The 24,095-nt window shown below is 46.5% G+C and overlaps 1 protein-coding gene across 4 annotated transcripts in view; it reads right to left on the bottom strand.

Annotated features, from left to right (window-relative positions):
* Nucleotides 1–24,095, bottom strand: part of RMND1 (required for meiotic nuclear division 1 homolog) — a 56,395-nt gene that overhangs the window by 3,991 nt on the left and 28,309 nt on the right. For all 4 annotated transcript variants that reach the window (XM_005659141.3, XM_001929215.4, XM_005659140.3 and 1 more), the window contains one exon: nucleotides 22,639–22,759. In XM_005659141.3, the coding sequence (XP_005659198.1) occupies nucleotides 22,639–22,759 (121 nt within the window). The remainder of the gene's footprint in view (nucleotides 1–22,638; nucleotides 22,760–24,095) is intronic.

The following is a 24,095-nucleotide window of genomic DNA, read 5'->3' as shown; positions in this document are numbered from 1 at the left end:
GAGGGTCTGCGTCTGTGCGGCAGACATTCCTTGTTCCTCTCAGTCCCGTGAGGATAAATAAGATCATTGCAACTGCCTGAAGGTCAAGTGTGAACCAGAGCGCCTCAATTAACAGGTGCTTCCTCTCCCCTTTAGCTACAGAGTCATGTGTGTTTCATGCACACGGATGATGGGGCAGAAGAACACAGGGACAGTGTCACTGATGTGCTGAATGTGAGGTAGGCTCTCAAGAGGCAGGTGCCGGGAAGGACAGGTGGGGAGCAACGCGAGACGACGGCAAGCAGAGGACACCGCAGGGAGGCAGCAGAGACAGCGGAAACCTTGCACGTGAGCTTATAAAAGCTAAGCTAGGACCCCGTGTGAGAGGTACCGTGGACCAGACGTGGCCGAAGACCGATCCCCCCAAGATATTCGCATCCTAGTCCCTGGGCCCCGTAACTGTCACGTGGCAAAGGAGAAGTAAGATTGCACAGGAACTGAGGTTGTTAGGGAACCGATTATCTTAAGGAGGAAATCCCAGATGATCTGGGTGGGTCCAGCGCCATCACAAGGGGCCTTAAACGTGGGAGTCGCAGGCAGGAGCGCTCAGAGTGATGCAATGCCAGAGGGAGGAAGGGGCTCTGAGCCAAGGGGAGTGGGCGTCCTCTCAGGGCTGGAGCAGCCAAGGAAACGGATCCCACCCAGAGCCTCTGGAAAGGAAGGGCGCCTGCCAGCGCCTTGAGTTGGGCTCGATGACTCCCATGCCAGACTTCTGACCCCCAGAACTGTAAAACACTATATTTGGGTTAAGTCAGCTGTGGTAATTTGCTGCAGCTGCAAAATAAACAAATATGCCGCATGAGAATGTCGGACATTTCTTCCGCAGGTGAGAGAGTCCTTTGTTCAGTCTTCCAATTTTTCTCTTTTTTTTTGCTTTTTAGGGCCACTCCTGAAGCACATGAAAGTTCCCAGGCTAGGGGTCGAATTGGAGCTGCAGCTGCTGGCCTACACCACAGCCACAGCAATGCCAGATTCTTTACCCACTGAGGCCAGGGATTGAACCCGTATCCTCATGGATACTAGTCAGGTTCATTACCACTGAGCCACTACAGGAACTCCAGTTCTCGTTTTTTGTGCTATCTGTAGTGCCTGCATTGTGGTTTTTTTGGCTGGGCCTACAGGATGTGGAAGTTCCCCCACAAGGGACTGAACCTGTACCACTGCAGTGACAATGCCTAATCCTTAACCCGCTGAGCCACCAAGGAACTCCTGCGAGGTTAAATTCTTCTAACTCCTTCTAGACAGTCTTCACACAATCCAACTAGTCTTAACTGCCTTTGGGATGCTAAGAAAATAACTCTGAGGCACAGTTTAAAAAAAAAAAAAAAGGGATGCTCTGAGAAATGCAGATTGGGAACTTGGGGAGGTATGCTTTGTAACTCACGTGGAAGATTTACTACCGAAGGGATGTCTCAGAGTGACGTGGGGGAATGAAATTGAAGAACAATTAGTTGTAAAGACTGGATGGAGCCAAGTAACCCACTGTGGGAAAGAGAACGGGGCACCTGTGCTACCCGGACAGCTGCAACGGAGCATGAGCAGCTGAGCGGTGCTCCACGAAATCTGTCAGGTGCCAAAGAAATTCCCAGGAGCAAAAACCTTTCTTACAGAATACGTTTTCAGAAACAAAAACGTCCAAATCTGTCCCCTAAAACTCAAGGCCCCGTGGCGATCATGCACAGGAGCGTTTACCTGCTAGAAGTCACGGGGTCCGCAGCTCACCCTCCGGGCCTGGTGGACCTCCTGGACCTCCAGGCCACCTCCCCCTCCACCCCCGGGTTTAAGGAAGGGGAGGGGAATCTCATGAGCACAGCTCCGATTTCACACAAGTCTCTTTTTCCCTAATACCTGCTACTTCTACTTTTAGCTACCTTGCCCCAGTTCCTAACAGAATCCAATAAGGAAGAGGTAGAAATATGTAATTTACAATCCACCCCTCCCATGGCCACACCTGCAGGCACGTGGAAGTTCCCGGCTGGGGATCCAACCCGCACCCCAATAGAGAACCCAGCTGCTGCAGTGACAACGGCATCCTTAACCACCAGGGAACGCCTACAAAGATAAGTGAAATGAAACCTGAATTTTAGCCTCTAAAAAGCAATTACAGTGGATTTCCAGGGACTGCTGGTACTATGGATTGACTGTGTCTTCCCCAAATTCAATGCTGGAGCCCTAAGCCCGTGTGATGATATCTGGAGATGAGGCCTCTGGGAGGTGATCAGGTTCGGACAAGGTCTACGTTAATGGCTTTATAGGAAGAGGTAGAGACCCCAGAGGGGCGGGAGAGCTCTCCCCGCTGTCCAGAGGGCCCTCCCCCAGAACCCAACTGGCACGTCATCGGATCATAAGGACCCCGACGACGAAGCGAGTGAACTGCCATACCAATTTACAGACTTTTGTTGTTCCTTTTTAGGGCTGTACCCACAGCACATGGAAGTTCCCAGGCTAGGGGTTGAATTGTAGCTACAGCTGCTGGCCTATGCCACAGCCACAGCCACGGCAACGCAGGATCCGAGCCGCATCTGCGACCCACACCACAGCTCATGGCAATGCTGGATCCTTAACCCACTGAGTGAGGGCCGGGATGGAACTCACATCCTCATGGATGCTAGTCGGGTTCTCAACCCGCTGAGCCACGACAGAAACTCCTAGACCTTTATTTTTGTTCTTCAGGACACTACCGGATTTTCCACTTGTTTGCTGTACTGATTGAGTGCAAAGCATGCATTCTCCCATGTATGAAGTTAAGTATTCAGAAGTCAGCAGTACCCTAGTGCATATAGTGCACATAAGATTAAAAAAAAAAAAAAAAGGAATTCCTGTCGTGGCGCAGTGGGAATGAAGCTGACTAGGAACCTTGAGGTTGCGGTTGGATCCCGTCCCTCAATGGGTTAAGGATCTGGTGTTGCCCTGAGCTGTGGTGCAGGTCGAAGATGTGGCTTGGATCCTGCGTTGTCGTGGCTGTGGTGTAGGCTGGCAGCTGTAGCTGTTATTCAACCCCTAGCCTGGGAACCTCCATATGCCTTGGGTGCTGCCCTAAAAAGCAAAAAAAAAAAAAAAAAAAAAAAAAAAATTAAAAAAAGATGCCATGGAACTGACCTGTTCCAGCACGCTTCCAGTTTGGGGACTGAGCGAACCCTGCCCAGCTGCTCCCTGGGCTGCAGAGTCAACTTGCCAACTCTGCACTGAGGAAGCCTCTCCACTCACTGACTCCAGCGAGCCCCACGGGGCCCCCCAGGCTGTGCGCTCCCTCTGCTCGAGCAGAGCGAAGACGCAGCGGCACATTCTCTGCTTCCCCTTCCTGTCTGGTGCTGTGATCCCTGTCCCGCTAGGTGATTACCTACCTCACTGCACTTCTATGTTCCTTACCGATCCTGTTGTGACATTTCTCATCTTCAGCTGGGACTTCGATGTTGAATTACTCAATTCTTGAAAGACATGCCTGTCTTTGTACATCTCCTCCTCTGGACCACACGCACCGCACGTTTCCTGCTCATGCCACCACCACCAATGCGACCACGGCTGCCTTCTCTCGCTCCTCCTGTCCACGAGGGACATGCGGAGGACACCAGAGGCATCAGTATCAAAGCATACTGTGATCTGAGGGAGGACACGGGGGCGGGGCTGGGGGAGAGGAGGGGAGGGTGCCCCAGAGCACACTTGCCAAGCAGCTGCTTTATCTTGGTTATTGCTCAGCCGCTGTTACTGACCTAACTCAGCACGGCAGGCTGGTTATCAGAGCAGGTCTGCCTCTGCTTGGCGGCAATCATCTCTATACTGCATCCCAACCACTAGGCTTCGACCAGGTGTCTTCATTCCAAGAGAAAATGCAGAGACATCCAAGAGCTCTAACTCTCGAGCCCTCTCAAACTGCCCCAGCAAATACGGCTGCTCATCAAGGTTGGTGCTTTTGTCTGCTGTCACTAAAGAGTTCTCACAAGAGGCTTTATTTTCAAGTTTTCTTTGCAGCCGACTTTGCATACAATAAAATGCTCTTGTTTTCATCCTAAGGATATCCCATGAAGACGTCTGACAGGTACACACCCATGTAAGTGGCACCACGCCATTTCCAACCCCCAAGTGCTCTTGGCCCCTTGGGAATCTACTGCCCTTCCCTCCCGCCCCACCCCCAAGCCCTAGGGCATCACTGAGCTCTTTTCTGTAACTAGAGATTACACCTGCCTTTTTAGAACGTCCTATACATGGAACAGCATGTATTCTTTCATGTCTAGGTTTTTTTCACTCAGCATAATGATTTTAATATTTACTTGTGTTGTTGCACGGATTGGTAATGAATTGTTTTTATTTATTTATTTTTCCGTCTTTTGTCTTTTAGGGCCAAACCTGCAGCATATGGAGGATCCCAGGCGAGGGGTCGAATTGAAGCTACAGCTGCCGGCCTACACCACAGCCACAGCAAGACTGGATCTGAGTTGCATCTGCGACCCGTACTGCAGCTGGTGGCAACACTGATCCTTAACCCACGGAGTGAGGCCAGGGATCAAACTTGAGTCCTTATGGACACTGTGTCAGGGTCTTAACCTGCTGAGCCACAGTGGAAACTCCTCTTTTTATATTCTTAAAAGGGTCTTTCAAAGAGCAGTAGTTTTAGTTTTGAAGTTCAACTTAAATTCTTTCTCCTAGGTTCATGTTTTTTTTTTTTTTCTTTTTGTCCTAACAAATGTTTGTCTTTCCCAAGGTCATATGCCTTTTTCCTCTATTTTCTCTATAAGGTTTTATAATTTTAGGCTTTGTATTTAAAAGGTCTCTGATTCATTTAGAAATGCTGTGAACTGAAGGACAGGTTCATTGTTTCACACAGGGCTCTCCAACTGTTCTAGACACTTGTTGAAACGATTATCACTTTGTCATTGAGTTTTTAATTTGTCAAAATCAACTGTGCATAAGTGTACAGGTCTATTTGCGGACTCTGTTCTGCTGCATTCATCTACGTGTCTATTCTTATACCAATACTCAACCGTCTTGATTACTGGAGCTTGAGTTACTACAAGTCTTAAAAACCAGATAATAAAAGTCCTCCAACTTTGTCCTTTTTTCAAAATCACTTTGGCTAGTTTAGGTCCCTTGCATTTCCATTTTAAAACCAGCTTGTTAATTATAAAAAACAAACAAACAAACAAAAACCTGCGGGAGTTTTGATTGAGATTGTGTCACACAGCTCAATTTTCAAAAGAAGTAATAATATTGAGACTTCTGTTCTATGAACATGGTATACGCCTTCAGGTATTTAATTTCTCATCCATGTTTTTTTAGTTTTCAGGGTAGAAGTCTTTCTTATACTTAAAAAAATTATTCCTAATTAAAAACTTGTACCCTCGACAATAGCATCAAAATTCAAGGTTTTTTTTTCTTCTTCTTCTTTTTATGGCTGCACCTATGGCATACGGCAGTTCCCAGGCTAGGGGCTGAGCCGGAGTTGCAACTGCAGGCCTACGTCACAGCCACAGCAGCAATGGATCTGACCACATTTGTGACCTATGCTGCAGCTTGCAGTAATGCCAGATCCTTAACCCACGGAGATAGGCCAGGGATTGAACATGCATCCTCACAAACACTATGTTAGAACCTTAACCCACTGAGCCATAATAGAAACTCCTCAAAATTCAAGTTTCTGATGCTACCGTCAAGGGTATTTTAAAATTTCATTTTCCAATTGTTCACTGATAGCATAAAGACAAAAAATTATTATTATTATTTTTAGCTTTTTAGGCTGCACCCGTGGCATATGGAAGTTCCCAGGCTAGGGGTCAAATTGGAGCTGTAGCTGACAGCCTACCCCACAGCCACAGCAATGCCAGATCCGAGCTGTGTCTGTGACCTACACCACAGCTCATGGCAACGCTGGGTCCTGAACCCACTGAGAGAGGCCAGGGATCGAACCTGTATCTTCATGGATACTAGTGGGATTTGTTACCATTGAGCCATGATGGGAACTCTGAAAAAAATTATTTTTTATGTACTGACCTAGCATCTTGCAACCTTGATAAATTCACTTAATTAGTTCCAGTAGTTTCCTTGTAGATTCTTTAGGACAGTCTATGTACAAGATCATGGTGTCTGAGAATAAATCCAGTTTTACTTCTTCCTGTGGATTTAAAGTCTCGGGGCTCTAGCTAGAGCCACCACAAGGGACTGGTGCCTTGTTTGGATGGCACTGAAGAGGGCTTTCTCCACAGGTCTAGGGTGTCAGAGACCAGGTCAGCATCCGATTCCTCCAACTGCTAATGTCCTACAGGAGTATAGATGCCAATCCCTTCATGGAGGGACCTCACCTGAAACTGGCCTAGAAACTGGAAGAAAGAGTAGACACAGCCATAAGGTGGAAGAGGGTGAAGATGGGGCTTCAACAACCCTCTTACTCTCACTGACATCCTTCTCATGCGTGCACCCGATCTTAGCCACAAAATAGGTGACCGTTTGGTTGTCAAGGTACTTTTCACTCAAGGAGGTGACCTTAGCAGTAGACTTGACGTCAACAGTTCCAACTTGAATAGTGAGGACAGACAGGTAAAAAAGGCTGCCCTGCAGGTCAAAGATCAGAACGTTTCTTTTGGCATCAAGTTTGCCGAGGCCTTGGCTCACTGATGATTCTGAGCACAGTGACAACGGCAGTGGTGGTCAGCAGGCACTAACAGCACGATGGGCCAGATGCTGGAATTACCCGACAAGGATGTCAAAGCAGCCATCACTGGAGTTCCCGCTGTGGCTCAGCAGTAATGAACCTGACTAGTATCCATGAGGACACAGGTTCAATCCCTGGCCTCACTCAGTGGGTTAAGGATCTGGTGTTGCCGTAAGCTGTGGTGTAGGCTGCAGACACAGCTGGGTTCCTCTGTTGCTGTGGTGTAGGCCAGCAGCTGCACCTCCCACTTGACCCCCTAGCCTGGGAACTTCCATATTTATAAGCTGCAGGTGCAGCCCTAAAAAGCAAGAGAAAAGGAGGGAGGGAAGGTGGGAGGGAGGAAGAAGCCATCATAAACAAGTGAAAAAACAACCAAAAAAACAAGGCTCAGCAAAGAAAGAGAAAGCATGAAGAATCACAGAAATTTTAGAACTAAATATAATATAAACAAAATAAAAAAAACTCAATGATGGGCTCAGAGCAGAATGAAGGTAACAGAGTAATGAGTGAAACTGAAGACAGAACAATGGACATTCCCCAGTATGAACAACAGAGAGAACAGAGTGGGAAAAAAGTCAACAGAGCCTCAAAGACTTGTTGAGGATCTGACGTTCACGCCATAGAGAGAATAGATTTCTCCCCAGAAATCACGGAGCTCAGAAGAGAGCGGCACAAAGATTTTTAGGCGCTCAAAGGAAAGAACCGTCACCTTGGAATTCTCTACTTCATGAAAACAGCCTTCAGGAGTGAAGGGGAAATCTAGCCATGCTCGGATGAAGAAAAACTAAGAGAGTATGTTTCTGCAGACTTACCCTGGAAAAATAGCTAAAGAATGTTCTTTTTTTTTTGGTCTTTTTGCCTTTTCTAGGGCCACTCCCACAGCATATGGAGGTTCCCAGGCTAGGGGTCGAATCGGAGCTGTAGCCACTGGCCTACGCCAGAGCCACAGCAACGCGGGATCCGAGCCGAGTCTGCAACCTACACCACAGCTCACGGCAACGCCGGATCCTTAACCTGCTGGGCAAGGCCAGGGGTCGAACCCACAACCTCATGGTTCCTAGTCGGATTCATTAACCACTGCTCCAGGACGGGCACTCTGCTAAAGAATGTTCTTGAAACAGAAAGGAAATAATAAAAGAAATTTGGAAACATCACTGCAAAAACAAAACAAAACAAAAAACCACCAGAAAGAATAAAAATATGGGTAAATACAACAGAACTTCCTTCTCCTCTCGAGTTCTCCAAATTTTGTTTGATCGCTGAAGCCAAAATGATAACACTGATGAGGTTCTCAAAGTGGAGGTTAAAGGGAGGTAGTAGGGTTTTGACACTTGATTTAATCTGGCACAATGTCGAAACCAGTGGCTTGTTACAGATGAGCTATGTACACTTGGAGCAATCGCAGAATAGCTACGCAAAGAGATAGACTCAAAAACAATGTCGATACATCAAAATGGAATCCCCTCCAAATGCCTAAGGCAGCGAGGGATACAGGCGGCTTGGTTTGGATCTCAAAGGTATTACAGTCACTGGAAGAAGTCCATTTAAAAGGTCACACACTGCACATTGCTATTTAGAGAACATTCCCCAAATGGCAAAATTATAGAGCTGGGGAATAGACTGCTCATCGCCAGGGGCTGAGGGAAGGTGGGGGAGGGAAGGTGGCGCGACCAGAAAGGGACGAGCCCAAGGGGCATCTCTGCGGTGACACAACAGCTCTCGGTCTAGCTCTTGTGATTGCCCGGATTTACACATGGGCTAAACGTCACAGAACTATGTGCACACGAGGTACCCACGGCCACTGTGCTTTCTCCTCTCTTTCCCCGTGAGGGGCACCCCGACCCCGACCACCTCCACCCGCCTCCGGCATTCTGTCAGATGCCTCGGCTTTGCTTCCACACTTTAAATGCCTGTGCAGCAGCTCCTGCTACTCTCAACACGTCTCAAATACGGCTCCCCCCGCCCCCATCTCTCTTGGCTTTGTGGTCTCTACCTGCCCCCCAATGGGCATCTCTCTACTTGCCCCCCCACAGGCCAGTGTTGGTCATCCCTAGTCTTCCTTGGCCCTGGCCTCCCAGGACCAACCACCTGATTTTGTCCTAAAGGAGTCTTTTAAAAATTCATTTTTGGAGTTGCCGTCCTGGTTCAGCCGTAACAAACCTGACTAGTATCCACAAGGTTGCAGGTTCAATCCCTGGCCTCACTCAGTGGGTTAAGGATGCGGCGTTGAGCTGTGGTGTAGGTCGTAGATGCAGCTTGCATCCCGCATGGCTGTGGCTGTGGTGCAGGCCGGCGGCTACAGCTCTGATTCGATTCTTAGCCTGGGAACTTCCATATGCCGGAGGTGTGGCCCTTAAAAAGACCAATAATAATAATAATAATATAATAATAATAATTTCTATTCTCGCTGTCCCCAGTACATGTCTGGACCCCACAAACTCTTGCTTGAAGCTTGATGAGAACTTCCTAATGGACCAGCAGGCCTCCAAACTGACCAATCTTGTCTAGTCCACAGTGCAAATATCAGAATATCCTCTGATGCAAAAGTTGAAAATTGGGCAAGAGAAAATACGAAGGAGAAATCGAGAGATCTGAACAAAAGTCAAACTAGACATTTCTCCAAAAGCAGTTAAAGACATTTACTTAATTAAGAATTACTCTTCACACAGTCATACAACTTACAGGTGACATCATGTCTTTCTCAGTAAAAGTGCAAAATACATACCTTAACTCTGCGAGTAATGCTGAGGAACCGACATGTTTTATCATAAAGCTCTTCCAGATTTTCTCGGTCCCAGTAGAAATCAGGAGTGATCAAGAAGTCCGAACTCAAGTTTATACGGTGTCTTAAAACAAGAAAAATTACAACTTTTAATTTCTAATCTTCAATGAGGACATTTTTCGTGGTCTCTCTTTTTAAAAAAATATTTATTTAGTAACTGAAATACAGCTAATCTACAATGCATTAGTTTCAAATGTACAACAAAGTAACTGAGATACATATATCTGAATTATATATGTATTTTTAGATTCTTTTCCATTATAAGTTATTATAAGATATTGAGTATAGTTCCCTGTGCTATCCAGTAGGTCCTTCCTTTCTTAATCTATTTTATATATAGTTACGTCCATATGTTAATCCAAAGCTCCTATTTTATTCTTCCCCTCTCTCCCCTCGGTAACAGTAGGTTTGTTTTCTATGTCTGCGAGTCTATTTCTGTTTTGTAAATAAGTTTATTTCTTAATTCCATGATGTTTAAAGAATATATGTTTTAATGCTGATTCTTTTAATACTTCTGAGAAACACGTAAATAAAAAATTTCAAATCTGCACCAGTAATCAATTTTTATATTAACATTTAGAAGTTACCTGCCTCATTCCTGCGAATCCATCTAGAGACATTTTGAATGCACAGATTTGACTGCAAGAAATACTTTGCATACCAAAGCTCTTATATTCATAAGATTTTGATGGAAGATCTAAAAATAAAGTTTTTGAGCCCTAGTTTTTCATTGCTGCCCTTGGATTTTCAGTAGTTAATAAAACAAACTTGAAATACGATTCTTTTAACATGGCCTTGAGATGACAAAACAAAACTTCAGAAGCTGTTTCATTGTGGAAAATCCTGAACACAAAACTTGGCCTGCTGCACACTCACCACTAGATGGCACTGCTGACGCAGAGGTTCTGCCTTCTGGCGCCCCACAAGCTGGTTGATGGGTTCATAGATAACAGAATCTTTGAATTTAAGACTTGACTATGACCAATAGCAAGATATATGTCTTAATCTCTGTATCTCTCTCTTAAATAGTTTCTGGGGAGTTCCGTCGTGGCGCAGTGGTACGAATCCGACTAGGAACCATGAGGTTGCGGTTCAGTCCCTGCCCTTGCTCAGTGGGTAACGATCCGCGTTGCCGTGAGCTGTGTGTAGGTTGCAGACGTGGCTCGGATCCCGCGTTGCTGTGGCTCTGCGTAGGCAGTGGCTACAGCTCCGATTAGCCCTAGCCTGGAATCATATGCACGGGAGTGCCAAGAAATAGCAACAATAACAACAACAACAACCAAAAAACAAAAGACAAAAAGACAAAAAAAAAAAAAAAAAAAAAAAAAAAAAAAAAAAAAAAAAAAAAAAAAATAGTTCTGGACTCCCCTTAACTTAAGGTCAGTGGAAACTGGAGACAAATCAGACACACGTTTGGGGACTGACTGAAGTAGTGTGATTTGATTTTGCAAAGAGCATTGCCCTGCCCTACTAACACGAGCAAACACATGGAACCACACTGATAACCTGTATTCACCCATGTTTCCAGACTTTATGGACACCTTGTAGTTTCTGACTCATAGAAATGCTCAGAATAGTGCCTCTTTCCTTTTTTTAGCGCTGCACCTGCAGGTGAGTTTCCAGCCCAGGGGTCAGATTGGGGCTGTAGCTGCCGGCCTACCTCTCAGCCAAATCTGAGCTTCATCTTTGACTTACACCAGCGCTCACAGCAATGCTTAGATCCTTAATCCACTGAGTAAGGCCAGGGATTGAACCCGCAATCCTCCATTTCCTTAGCACCCAACTTCTCCTTAGCCTGCCTGCCTTTCTTCCTTCCTTCCTTATTGCTTTTTAGGGCAGTGCCTATGGCATATGAAGATTCTCAGGCTAGGGGTCAAATCCGAGCTGTGGCTGCTGGCCCACACCACAGCCATAGCAACATGGTATCGGAGCCGTATCTGTGACCTATACCGCAGCTCATGGCAATGCCAAGCTGCAATTCGACCCGGAACTCCATCCTTAGCCTTTAGAAATTGCAGATATTACCAGAACTCCCTGAAACTTCCAGGTGACTCCTCATCAGTAAATCTAGCACTTTTTCTTGGTTAGATTCTAAAATCTCAGTTAATTCAAGCATTTGACACAACCTTGAAATGCACACTTCCTGTGGCTTTTTCTCCCTAAGTTCTGCCTCCGACCCTCATTCTTTTCCTGAGCCTTGTCGACCTCCCCGGTCTGTAGCTGACATTCTCAGAGTGGTGATCCGTCCCTTCTGTCCCCAAGCTCTGCACTCTGCCTGCTTGGTCCTGTCCACTATCACAGACGCTTCCTGGGTCACGTCCATCCCACCATCACTGCTGTGGCACACATGTGCCAACTGCAGTTAAATTCAAAGACGTTACTTGGAAATGTTTACTTTAGAAGGAAGCCATCATGCCAAAATGGAAACCCGTGTGATGTGAAAAGGTGTTGGTTATGCAAAGCTGAGCTTGATGCCTGTGAAAGTGCGAGATTACACAACAGAGGGCTGGTCAGGAGCCACTGAAGCCCAACTAAGAAGCATGTCTCGACACTGAACATCGCTCCTCGACAGTTACTGCTTCAAAGGCTACATGTTACTTCAGGGTCCACGTGTTACCTAAGTTCATCTCATGTGCCAGTGTATATGTTGGGAAAGATTGATTTAAACCACTATTTTTTGCTAAGTCGCAAATATAAATGCTTAGTCTAGATTTCTCCTCTGCCTGAATTTTGAGCTGCCTACAGAACACCTTGGTTTCTACAAGCATCTTAAAACGAGCATTTCTCAAACTACAGCTGGCAGCCTGTTCGACGCTATCCCTCTTCTTGGGTCTTCAGCTCAAATCAGGTCACACTGTCTGCTCGGTCACCCAGCACAGAAAACTTTGCTTATCCTTGCCGTAAGGAGTCTTGGATCCATTCTCTCCTTCCCATTTCTTAGCGTACCTGGTAGGCCTTCATCAACTCTTCTGTTTCTTTGTTTCTAGCTGTGCCTGTGGCATGTGGAAATTCCTGGAATGATCTGAGCTGCCGCAATGACTCCACCAGATCCTTAACCACTGCACCACAGAACGCCCGTCAACTATTTGTTACCTCTTAACAAAATCGAAGTCTGTTTGGCTTCTTTTGGTAGTCGTGATGGGGGTGGGGTTTCCTTCCCTCCCCGCCCTGCCCACTGGTACCAGAGTTCTCAGCCTATACAGGATGGATCATGTCACTTCCCTGCTGACACCATCTTACCAGTGCCTTCACAAGAACAGAAAACAACGCTGGATCATTCAGTCTGATCACACTTTCATTGGTGGCATCCTCTTCAACCCTGAAGGCAAGGTCTTCTCGAAACCTTCCTGCTCCCTCTTCAGCGCTCCCTCAACACTGCCGTCTCCCTAGATCAGAACTCACTTTATTCTGCCTCCCAGCCATCTGCTCCCTGCCCGGCCCCTTTCCCTCCTGCCTCCTTTCTTTTGGGGAGTTACTCTTCTACTGTCTCCTCCAACCATGTGACGCTGCCAATCATAGTATCAATGCTCCTGTGGCACAGAGCCCCCCCCACCCCCCCCCACTGCCCCCAAAAAGCCCGAGGGGAGAGGGTCAGTACAGTCCAGATGCCAAGGCTGGTTGAGGCGTGGGCACACTGCCCAGTGTGAAGCCGCCAAGGCAGAGGGTACTGTATGCCTGGGTACCCCCCTCCTCCCTCACCATGCCCTCCCCATCTCAGAGAATGCCACCGTGAAGGGAAGGATGTGGCCAAAGGGCACAGAAGATGCTGAGGGTCTGCGTCTGTGCGGCAGACATTCCTTGTTCCTCTCAGTCCCGTGAGGATAAATAAGATCATTGCAACTGCCTGAAGGTCAAGTGTGAACCAGAGCGCCTCAATTAACAGGTGCTTCCTCTCCCCTTTAGCTACAGAGTCATGTGTGTTTCATGCACACGGATGATGGGGCAGAAGAACACAGGGACAGTGTCACTGATGTGCTGAATGTGAGGTAGGCTCTCAAGAGGCAGGTGCCGGGAAGGACAGGTGGGGAGCAACGCGAGACGACGGCAAGCAGAGGACACCGCAGGGAGGCAGCAGAGACAGCGGAAACCTTGCACGTGAGCTTATAAAAGCTAAGCTAGGACCCCGTGTGAGAGGTACCGTGGACCAGACGTGGCCGAAGACCGATCCCCCAAGATATTCGCATCCTAGTCCCTGGGCCCCGTAACTGTCACGTGGCAAAGGAGAAGTAAGATTGCACAGGAACTGAGGTTGTTAGGGAACCGATTATCTTAAGGAGGAAATCCCAGATGATCTGGGTGGGTCCAGCGCCATCACAAGGGGCCTTAAACGTGGGAGTCGCAGGCAGGAGCGCTCAGAGTGATGCAATGCCAGAGGGAGGAAGGGGCTCTGAGCCAAGGGGAGTGGGCGTCCTCTCAGGGCTGGAGCAGCCAAGGAAACGGATCCCACCCAGAGCCTCTGGAAAGGAAGGGCGCCTGCCAGCGCCTTGAGTTGGGCTCGATGACTCCCATGCCAGACTTCTGACCCCCAGAACTGTAAAACACTATATTTGGGTTAAGTCAGCTGTGGTAATTTGCTGCAGCTGCAAAATAAACAAATATGCCGCATGAGAATGTCGGACATTTCTTCCGCAGGTGAGAGAGTCCTTTGTTCAGTCTTCCAATTTTTCTCTTTTTTTTTGCTTTTTAGGGCCACTCCTGAAGCACATGAAAGTTCCCAGGCTAGGGGTCGAATTGGAGCTGCAGCTGCTGGCCTACACCACAGCCACAGCAATGCCAGATTCTTTACCCACTGAGGCCAGGGATTGAACCCGTATCCTCATGGATACTAGTCAGGTTCATTACCACTGAGCCACTACAGGAACTCCAGTTCTCGTTTTTTGTGCTATCTGTAGTGCCTGCATTGTGGTTTTTTTGGCTGGGCCTACAGGATGTGGAAGTTCCCCCACAAGGGACTGAACCTGTACCACTGCAGTGACAATGCCTAATCCTTAACCCGCTGAGCCACCAAGGAACTCCTGCGAGGTTAAATTCTTCTAACTCCTTCTAGACAGTCTTCACACAATCCAACTAGTCTTAACTGCCTTTGGGATGCTAAGAAAATAACTCTGAGGCACAGTTTAAAAAAAAAAAAAAAGGGATGCTCTGAGAAATGCAGATTGGGAACTTGGGGAGGTATGCTTTGTAACTCACGTGGAAGATTTACTACCGAAGGGATGTCTCAGAGTGACGTGGGGGAATGAAATTGAAGAACAATTAGTTGTAAAGACTGGATGGAGCCAAGTAACCCACTGTGGGAAAGAGAACGGGGCACCTGTGCTACCCGGACAGCTGCAACGGAGCATGAGCAGCTGAGCGGTGCTCCACGAAATCTGTCAGGTGCCAAAGAAATTCCCAGGAGCAAAAACCTTTCTTACAGAATACGTTTTCAGAAACAAAAACGTCCAAATCTGTCCCCTAAAACTCAAGGCCCCGTGGCGATCATGCACAGGAGCGTTTACCTGCTAGAAGTCACGGGGTCCGCAGCTCACCCTCCGGGCCTGGTGGACCTCCTGGACCTCCAGGCCACCTCCCCCTCCACCCCCGGGTTTAAGGAAGGGGAGGGGAATCTCATGAGCACAGCTCCGATTTCACACAAGTCTCTTTTTCCCTAATACCTGCTACTTCTACTTTTAGCTACCTTGCCCCAGTTCCTAACAGAATCCAATAAGGAAGAGGTAGAAATATGTAATTTACAATCCACCCCTCCCATGGCCACACCTGCAGGCACGTGGAAGTTCCCGGCTGGGGATCCAACCCGCACCCCAATAGAGAACCCAGCTGCTGCAGTGACAACGGCATCCTTAACCACCAGGGAACGCCTACAAAGATAAGTGAAATGAAACCTGAATTTTAGCCTCTAAAAAGCAATTACAGTGGATTTCCAGGGACTGCTGGTACTATGGATTGACTGTGTCTTCCCCAAATTCAATGCTGGAGCCCTAAGCCCGTGTGATGATATCTGGAGATGAGGCCTCTGGGAGGTGATCAGGTTCGGACAAGGTCTACGTTAATGGCTTTATAGGAAGAGGTAGAGACCCCAGAGGGGGCGGGAGAGCTCTCCCCGCTGTCCAGAGGGCCCTCCCCCAGAACCCAACTGGCACGTCATCGGATCATAAGGACCCCGACGACGAAGCGAGTGAACTGCCATACCAATTTACAGACTTTTGTTGTTCCTTTTTAGGGCTGTACCCACAGCACATGGAAGTTCCCAGGCTAGGGGTTGAATTGTAGCTACAGCTGCTGGCCTATGCCACAGCCACAGCCACGGCAACGCAGGATCCGAGCCGCATCTGCGACCCACACCACAGCTCATGGCAATGCTGGATCCTTAACCCACTGAGTGAGGGCCGGGATGGAACTCACATCCTCATGGATGCTAGTCGGGTTCTCAACCCGCTGAGCCACGACAGAAACTCCTAGACCTTTATTTTTGTTCTTCAGGACACTACCGGATTTTCCACTTGTTTGCTGTACTGATTGAGTGCAAAGCATGCATTCTCCCATGTATGAAGTTAAGTATTCAGAAGTCAGCAGTACCCTAGTGCATATAGTGCACATAAGATTAAAAAAAAAAAAAAAAGGAATTCCTGTCGTGGCGCAGTGGGAATGAAGCTGACTAGGAACCTTGAGGTTGCGGTTGGATCCCGTCCCTCAATGGGTTAAGGATCTGGTGTTGCCCTGAGCTGTGGTGCAGGTCGAAGATGTGGCTTGGATCCTGCGTTGTCGTGGCTGTGGTGTAGGCTGGCAGCTGTAGCTGTTATTCAACCCCTAGCCTGGGAACCTCCATATGCCTTGGGTGCTGCCCTAAAAAGCAAAAAAAAAAAAAAAAAAAAAAAAAAATTAAAAAAAGATGCCATGGAACTGACCTGTTCCAGCACGCTTCCAGTTTGGGGACTGAGCGAACCCTGCCCAGCTGCTCCCTGGGCTGCAGAGTCAACTTGCCAACTCTGCACTGAGGAAGCCTCTCCACTCACTGACTCCAGCGAGCCCCACGGGGCCCCCCAGGCTGTGCGCTCCCTCTGCTCGAGCCGAGCGAAGACGCAGCGGCACATTCTCTGCTTCCCCTTCCTGTCTGGTGCTGTGATCCCTGTCCCGCTAGGTGATTACCTACCTCACTGCACTTCTATGTTCCTTACCGATCCTGTTGTGACATTTCTCATCTTCAGCTGGGACTTCGATGTTGAATTACTCAATTATTGAAAGACATGCCTGTCTTTGTACATCTCCTCCTCTGGACCACACGCACCGCACGTTTCCTGCTCATGCCACCACCACCAATGCGACCACGGCTGCCTTCTCTCGCTCCTCCTGTCCACGAGGGACATGCGGAGGACACCAGAGGCATCAGTATCAAAGCATACTGTGATCTGAGGGAGGACACGGGGGCGGGGCTGGGGGAGAGGAGGGGAGGGTGCCCCAGAGCACACTTGCCAAGCAGCTGCTTTATCTTGGTTATTGCTCAGCCGCTGTTACTGACCTAACTCAGCACGGCAGGCTGGTTATCAGAGCAGGTCTGCCTCTGCTTGGCGGCAATCATCTCTATACTGCATCCCAACCACTAGGCTTCGACCAGGTGTCTTCATTCCAAGAGAAAATGCAGAGACATCCAAGAGCTCTAACTCTCGAGCCCTCTCAAACTGCCCCAGCAAATACGGCTGCTCATCAAGGTTGGTGCTTTTGTCTGCTGTCACTAAAGAGTTCTCACAAGAGGCTTTATTTTCAAGTTTTCTTTGCAGCCGACTTTGCATACAATAAAATGCTCTTGTTTTCATCCTAAGGATATCCCATGAAGACGTCTGACAGGTACACACCCATGTAAGTGGCACCACGCCATTTCCAACCCCCAAGTGCTCTTGGCCCCTTGGGAATCTACTGCCCTTCCCTCCCGCCCCACCCCCAAGCCCTAGGGCATCACTGAGCTCTTTTCTGTAACTAGAGATTACACCTGCCTTTTTAGAACGTCCTATACATGGAACAGCATGTATTCTTTCATGTCTAGGTTTTTTTCACTCAGCATAATGATTTTAATATTTACTTGTGTTGTTGCACGGATTGGTAATGAATTGTTTTTATTTATTTATTTTTCCGTCTTTTGTCTTTTAGGGCCAAACCTGCAGCATATGGAGGATCCCAGGCGAGGGGTCGAATTGAAGCTACAGCTGCCGGCCTACACCACAGCCACAGCAATACTGGATCTGAGTTGCATCTGCGACCCGTACTGCAGCTGGTGGCAACACTGATCCTTAACCCACGGAGTGAGGCCAGGGATCAAACTTGAGTCCTTATGGACACTGTGTCAGGGTCTTAACCTGCTGAGCCACAGTGGAAACTCCTCTTTTTATATTCTTAAAAGGGTCTTTCAAAGAGCAGTAGTTTTAGTTTTGAAGTTCAACTTAAATTCTTTCTCCTAGGTTCATGTTTTTTTTTTTTTTCTTTTTGTCCTAACAAATGTTTGTCTTTCCCAAGGTCATATGCCTTTTTCCTCTATTTTCTCTATAAGGTTTTATAATTTTAGGCTTTGTATTTAAAAGGTCTCTGATTCATTTAGAAATGCTGTGAACTGAAGGACAGGTTCATTGTTTCACACAGGGCTCTCCAACTGTTCTAGACACTTGTTGAAACGATTATCACTTTGTCATTGAGTTTTTAATTTGTCAAAATCAACTGTGCATAAGTGTACAGGTCTATTTGCGGACTCTGTTCTGCTGCATTCATCTACGTGTCTATTCTTATACCAATACTCAACCGTCTTGATTACTGGAGCTTGAGTTACTACAAGTCTTAAAAACCAGATAATAAAAGTCCTCCAACTTTGTCCTTTTTTCAAAATCACTTTGGCTAGTTTAGGTCCCTTGCATTTCCATTTTAAAACCAGCTTGTTAATTATAAAAAACAAACAAACAAACAAAAACCTGCGGGAGTTTTGATTGAGATTGTGTCACACAGCTCAATTTTCAAAAGAAGTAATAATATTGAGACTTCTGTTCTATGAACATGGTATACGCCTTCAGGTATTTAATTTCTCATCCATGTTTTTTTAGTTTTCAGGGTAGAAGTCTTTCTTATACTTAAAAAAATTATTCCTAATTAAAAACTTGTACCCTCGACAATAGCATCAAAATTCAAGGTTTTTTTTTCTTCTTCTTCTTTTTATGGCTGCACCTATGGCATACGGCAGTTCCCAGGCTAGGGGCTGAGCCGGAGTTGCAACTGCAGGCCTACGTCACAGCCACAGCAGCAATGGATCTGACCACATTTGTGACCTATGCTGCAGCTTGCAGTAATGCCAGATCCTTAACCCACGGAGATAGGCCAGGGATTGAACATGCATCCTCACAAACACTATGTTAGAACCTTAACCCACTGAGCCATAATAGAAACTCCTCAAAATTCAAGTTTCTGATGCTACCGTCAAGGGTATTTTAAAATTTCATTTTCCAATTGTTCACTGATAGCATAAAGACAAAAAATTATTATTATTATTTTTAGCTTTTTAGGCTGCACCCGTGGCATATGGAAGTTCCCAGGCTAGGGGTCAAATTGGAGCTGTAGCTGACAGCCTACCCCACAGCCACAGCAATGCCAGATCCGAGCTGTGTCTGTGACCTACACCACAGCTCATGGCAACGCTGGGTCCTGAACCCACTGAGAGAGGCCAGGGATCGAACCTGTATCTTCATGGATACTAGTGGGATTTGTTACCATTGAGCCATGATGGGAACTCTGAAAAAAATTATTTTTTATGTACTGACCTAGCATCTTGCAACCTTGATAAATTCACTTAATTAGTTCCAGTAGTTTCCTTGTAGATTCTTTAGGACAGTCTATGTACAAGATCATGGTGTCTGAGAATAAATCCAGTTTTACTTCTTCCTGTGGATTTAAAGTCTTGGGGCTCTAGCTAGAGCCACCACAAGGGACTGGTGCCTTGTTTGGATGGCACTGAAGAGGGCTTTCTCCACAGGTCTAGGGTGTCAGAGACCAGGTCAGCATCCGATTCCTCCAACTGCTAATGTCCTACAGGAGTATAGATGCCAATCCCTTCATGGAGGGACCTCACCTGAAACTGGCCTAGAAACTGGAAGAAAGAGTAGACACAGCCATAAGGTGGAAGAGGGTGAAGATGGGGCTTCAACAACCCTCTTACTCTCACTGACATCCTTCTCATGCGTGCACCCGATCTTAGCCACAAAATAGGTGACCGTTTGGTTGTCAAGGTACTTTTCACTCAAGGAGGTGACCTTAGCAGTAGACTTGACGTCAACAGTTCCAACTTGAATAGTGAGGACAGACAGGTAAAAAAGGCTGCCCTGCAGGTCAAAGATCAGAACGTTTCTTTTGGCATCAAGTTTGCCGAGGCCTTGGCTCACTGATGATTCTGAGCACAGTGACAACGGCAGTGGTGGTCAGCAGGCACTAACAGCACGATGGGCCAGATGCTGGAATTACCCGACAAGGATGTCAAAGCAGCCATCACTGGAGTTCCCGCTGTGGCTCAGCAGTAATGAACCTGACTAGTATCCATGAGGACACAGGTTCAATCCCTGGCCTCACTCAGTGGGTTAAGGATCTGGTGTTGCCGTAAGCTGTGGTGTAGGCTGCAGACACAGCTGGGTTCCTCTGTTGCTGTGGTGTAGGCCAGCAGCTGCACCTCCCACTTGACCCCCTAGCCTGGGAACTTCCATATTTATAAGCTGCAGGTGCAGCCCTAAAAAGCAAGAGAAAAGGAGGGAGGGAAGGTGGGAGGGAGGAAGAAGCCATCATAAACAAGTGAAAAAACAACCAAAAAAACAAGGCTCAGCAAAGAAAGAGAAAGCATGAAGAATCACAGAAATTTTAGAACTAAAATATAATATAAACAAAATAAAAAAACTCAATGATGGGCTCAGAGCAGAATGAAGGTAACAGAGTAATGAGTGAAACTGAAGACAGAACAATGGACATTCCCCAGTATGAACAACAGAGAGAACAGAGTGGGAAAAAAGTCAACAGAGCCTCAAAGACTTGTTGAGGATCTGACGTTCACGCCATAGAGAGAATAGATTTCTCCCCAGAAATCACGGAGCTCAGAAGAGAGCGGCACAAAGATTTTTAGGCGCTCAAAGGAAAGAACCGTCACCTTGGAATTCTCTACTTCATGAAAACAGCCTTCAGGAGTGAAGGGGAAATCTAGCCATGCTCGGATGAAGAAAAACTAAGAGAGTATGTTTCTGCAGACTTACCCTGGAAAAATAGCTAAAGAATGTTCTTTTTTTTTTGGTCTTTTTGCCTTTTCTAGGGCCACTCCCACAGCATATGGAGGTTCCCAGGCTAGGGGTCGAATCGGAGCTGTAGCCACTGGCCTACGCCAGAGCCACAGCAACGCGGGATCCGAGCCGCGTCTGCAACCTACACCACAGCTCACGGCAACGCCGGATCCTTAACCTGCTGGGCAAGGCCAGGGGTCGAACCCACAACCTCATGGTTCCTAGTCGGATTCATTAACCACTGCTCCAGGACGGGCACTCTGCTAAAGAATGTTCTTGAAACAGAAAGGAAATAATAAAAGAAATTTGGAAACATCACTGCAAAAACAAAACAAAACAAAAAACCACCAGAAAGAATAAAAATATGGGTAAATACAACAGAACTTCCTTCTCCTCTCGAGTTCTCCAAATTTTGTTTGATCGCTGAAGCCAAAATGATAACACTGATGAGGTTCTCAAAGTGGAGGTTAAAGGGAGGTAGTAGGGTTTTGACACTTGATTTAATCTGGCACAATGTCGAAACCAGTGGCTTGTTACAGATGAGCTATGTACACTTGGAGCAATCGCAGAATAGCTACGCAAAGAGATAGACTCAAAAACAATGTCGATACATCAAAATGGAATCCCCTCCAAATGCCTAAGGCAGCGAGGGATACAGGCGGCTTGGTTTGGATCTCAAAGGTATTACAGTCACTGGAAGAAGTCCATTTAAAAGGTCACACACTGCACATTGCTATTTAGAGAACATTCCCCAAATGGCAAAATTATAGAGCTGGGGAATAGACTGCTCATCGCCAGGGGCTGAGGGAAGGTGGGGGAGGGAAGGTGGCGCGACCAGAAAGGGACGAGCCCAAGGGGCATCTCTGCGGTGACACAACAGCTCTCGGTCTAGCTCTTGTGATTGCCCGGATTTACACATGGGCTAAACGTCACAGAACTATGTGCACACGAGGTACCCACGGCCACTGTGCTTTCTCCTCTCTTTCCCCGTGAGGGGCACCCCGACCCCGACCACCTCCACCCGCCTCCGGCATTCTGTCAGATGCCTCGGCTTTGCTTCCACACTTTAAATGCCTGTGCAGCAGCTCCTGCTACTCTCAACACGTCTCAAATACGGCTCCCCCCGCCCCCATCTCTCTTGGCTTTGTGGTCTCTACCTGCCCCCCAATGGGCATCTCTCTACTTGCCCCCCCACAGGCCAGTGTTGGTCATCCCTAGTCTTCCTTGGCCCTGGCCTCCCAGGACCAACCACCTGATTTTGTCCTAAAGGAGTCTTTTAAAAATTCATTTTTGGAGTTGCCGTCCTGGTTCAGCCGTAACAAACCTGACTAGTATCCACAAGGTTGCAGGTTCAATCCCTGGCCTCACTCAGTGGGTTAAGGATGTGGCGTTGAGCTGTGGTGTAGGTCGTAGATGCAGCTTGCATCCCGCATGGCTGTGGCTGTGGTGCAGGCCGGCGGCTACAGCTCTGATTCGATTCTTAGCCTGGGAACTTCCATATGCCGGAGGTGTGGCCTTAAAAAGACCAATAATAATAATAATAATAATAATAATAATAATTTCTATTCTCGCTGTCCCCAGTACATGTCTGGACCCCACAAACTCTTGCTTGAAGCTTGATGAGAACTTCCTAATGGACCAGCAGGCCTCCAAACTGACCAATCTTGTCTAGTCCACAGTGCAAATATCAGAATATCCTCTGATGCAAAAGTTGAAAATTGGGCAAGAGAAAATACGAAGGAGAAATCGAGAGATCTGAACAAAAGTCAAACTAGACATTTCTCCAAAAGCAGTTAAAGACATTTACTTAATTAAGAATTACTCTTCACACAGTCATACAACTTACAGGTGACATCATGTCTTTCTCAGTAAAAGTGCAAAATACATACCTTAACTCTGCGAGTAATGCTGAGGAACCGACATGTTTTATCATAAAGCTCTTCCAGATTTTCTCGGTCCCAGTAGAAATCAGGAGTGATCAAGAAGTCCGAACTCAAGTTTATACGGTGTCTTAAAACAAGAAAAATTACAACTTTTAATTTCTAATCTTCAATGAGGACATTTTTCGTGGTCTCTCTTTTTAAAAAAATATTTATTTAGTAACTGAAATACAGCTAATCTACAATGCATTAGTTTCAAATGTACAACAAAGTAACTGAGATACATATATCTGAATATATATATGTATTTTTAGATTCTTTTCCATTATAAGTTATTATAAGATATTGAGTATAGTTCCCTGTGCTATCCAGTAGGTCCTTCCTTTCTTAATCTATTTTATATATAGTTACGTCCATATGTTAATCCAAAGCTCCTATTTTATTCTTCCCCTCTCTCCCCTCGGTAACAGTAGGTTTGTTTTCTATGTCTGCGAGTCTATTTCTGTTTTGTAAATAAGTTTATTTCTTAATTCCATGATGTTTAAAGAATATATGTTTTAATGCTGATTCTTTTAATACTTCTGAGAAACACGTAAATAAAAAATTTCAAAATCTGCAACCAAAGTAATCCAATTTTTATATTAACATTTATGAAGTAGCTAGAAAAAAACCCCAACTTAATTTTCTAAGCTTTTTTCATTAAAATGTGTTACAATGTACATGCATATATTTGTATGTGGGGGGACAGGTCACACATGGCTCAAAAATAAAAAAGACAGAAAAACATAAGAAGTGACTAATTTTACTCCTAGCCTTATCCCCATCTTTCCCTTTCTCCTACTCTCCACGGGCAGCCACTGCTGGTTTCCTCAGTATCCTTCCAGGGTTTGAGCAAATGCTGGACAAGCAAACACACACACACACATACACACGCTCTCTCTCAGTTTCTATCTTTTTCATAGATGAGGCCTGAGCTTGCTTTTAAATGAAAATCTAAGCTGCACAGGTAACACATGAATAGCTGTTCACTATGACAAAGAAAAACCCTAGAGAAGAATTTAGGAAGCACTGGTAGAGGCCGTCTTACCTTAACAGACAACTCAAATCCTTTAGGCCCTGCCAACACTCTGCTGTGCCCTTCCAGATCTGTTCCCATGCATACAGTCACATGTGTGCATGTATGTGTGTGTGCGCACGTGTGTACACACCTGCATGTCCGGTAGTGCATCCATATCAAGATAAAGATGAATATTTATGTTTGCATGTTTACAAGTGGGATCATATTATACCATGTGTGTATACACGTACACACACACACACACACCATGTATATCAAATTATACCATGTATAATTTGTGACTTAATTTCTCACCTAATATACCTGCCACATTTCCACTTCTATTTCTCTTCACAGATTTCCCACATTCTTAATAACATAAGCACTCTTATTGTAAAGAGAAGAACAG

This window comes from Sus scrofa, chromosome 1 (assembly GCF_000003025.6).
Source record: "Sus scrofa isolate TJ Tabasco breed Duroc chromosome 1, Sscrofa11.1, whole genome shotgun sequence".
Taxonomy (NCBI): domain Eukaryota; kingdom Metazoa; phylum Chordata; class Mammalia; order Artiodactyla; family Suidae; genus Sus; species Sus scrofa.
This window is presented reverse-complemented; position numbering and strand designations above follow the sequence as displayed.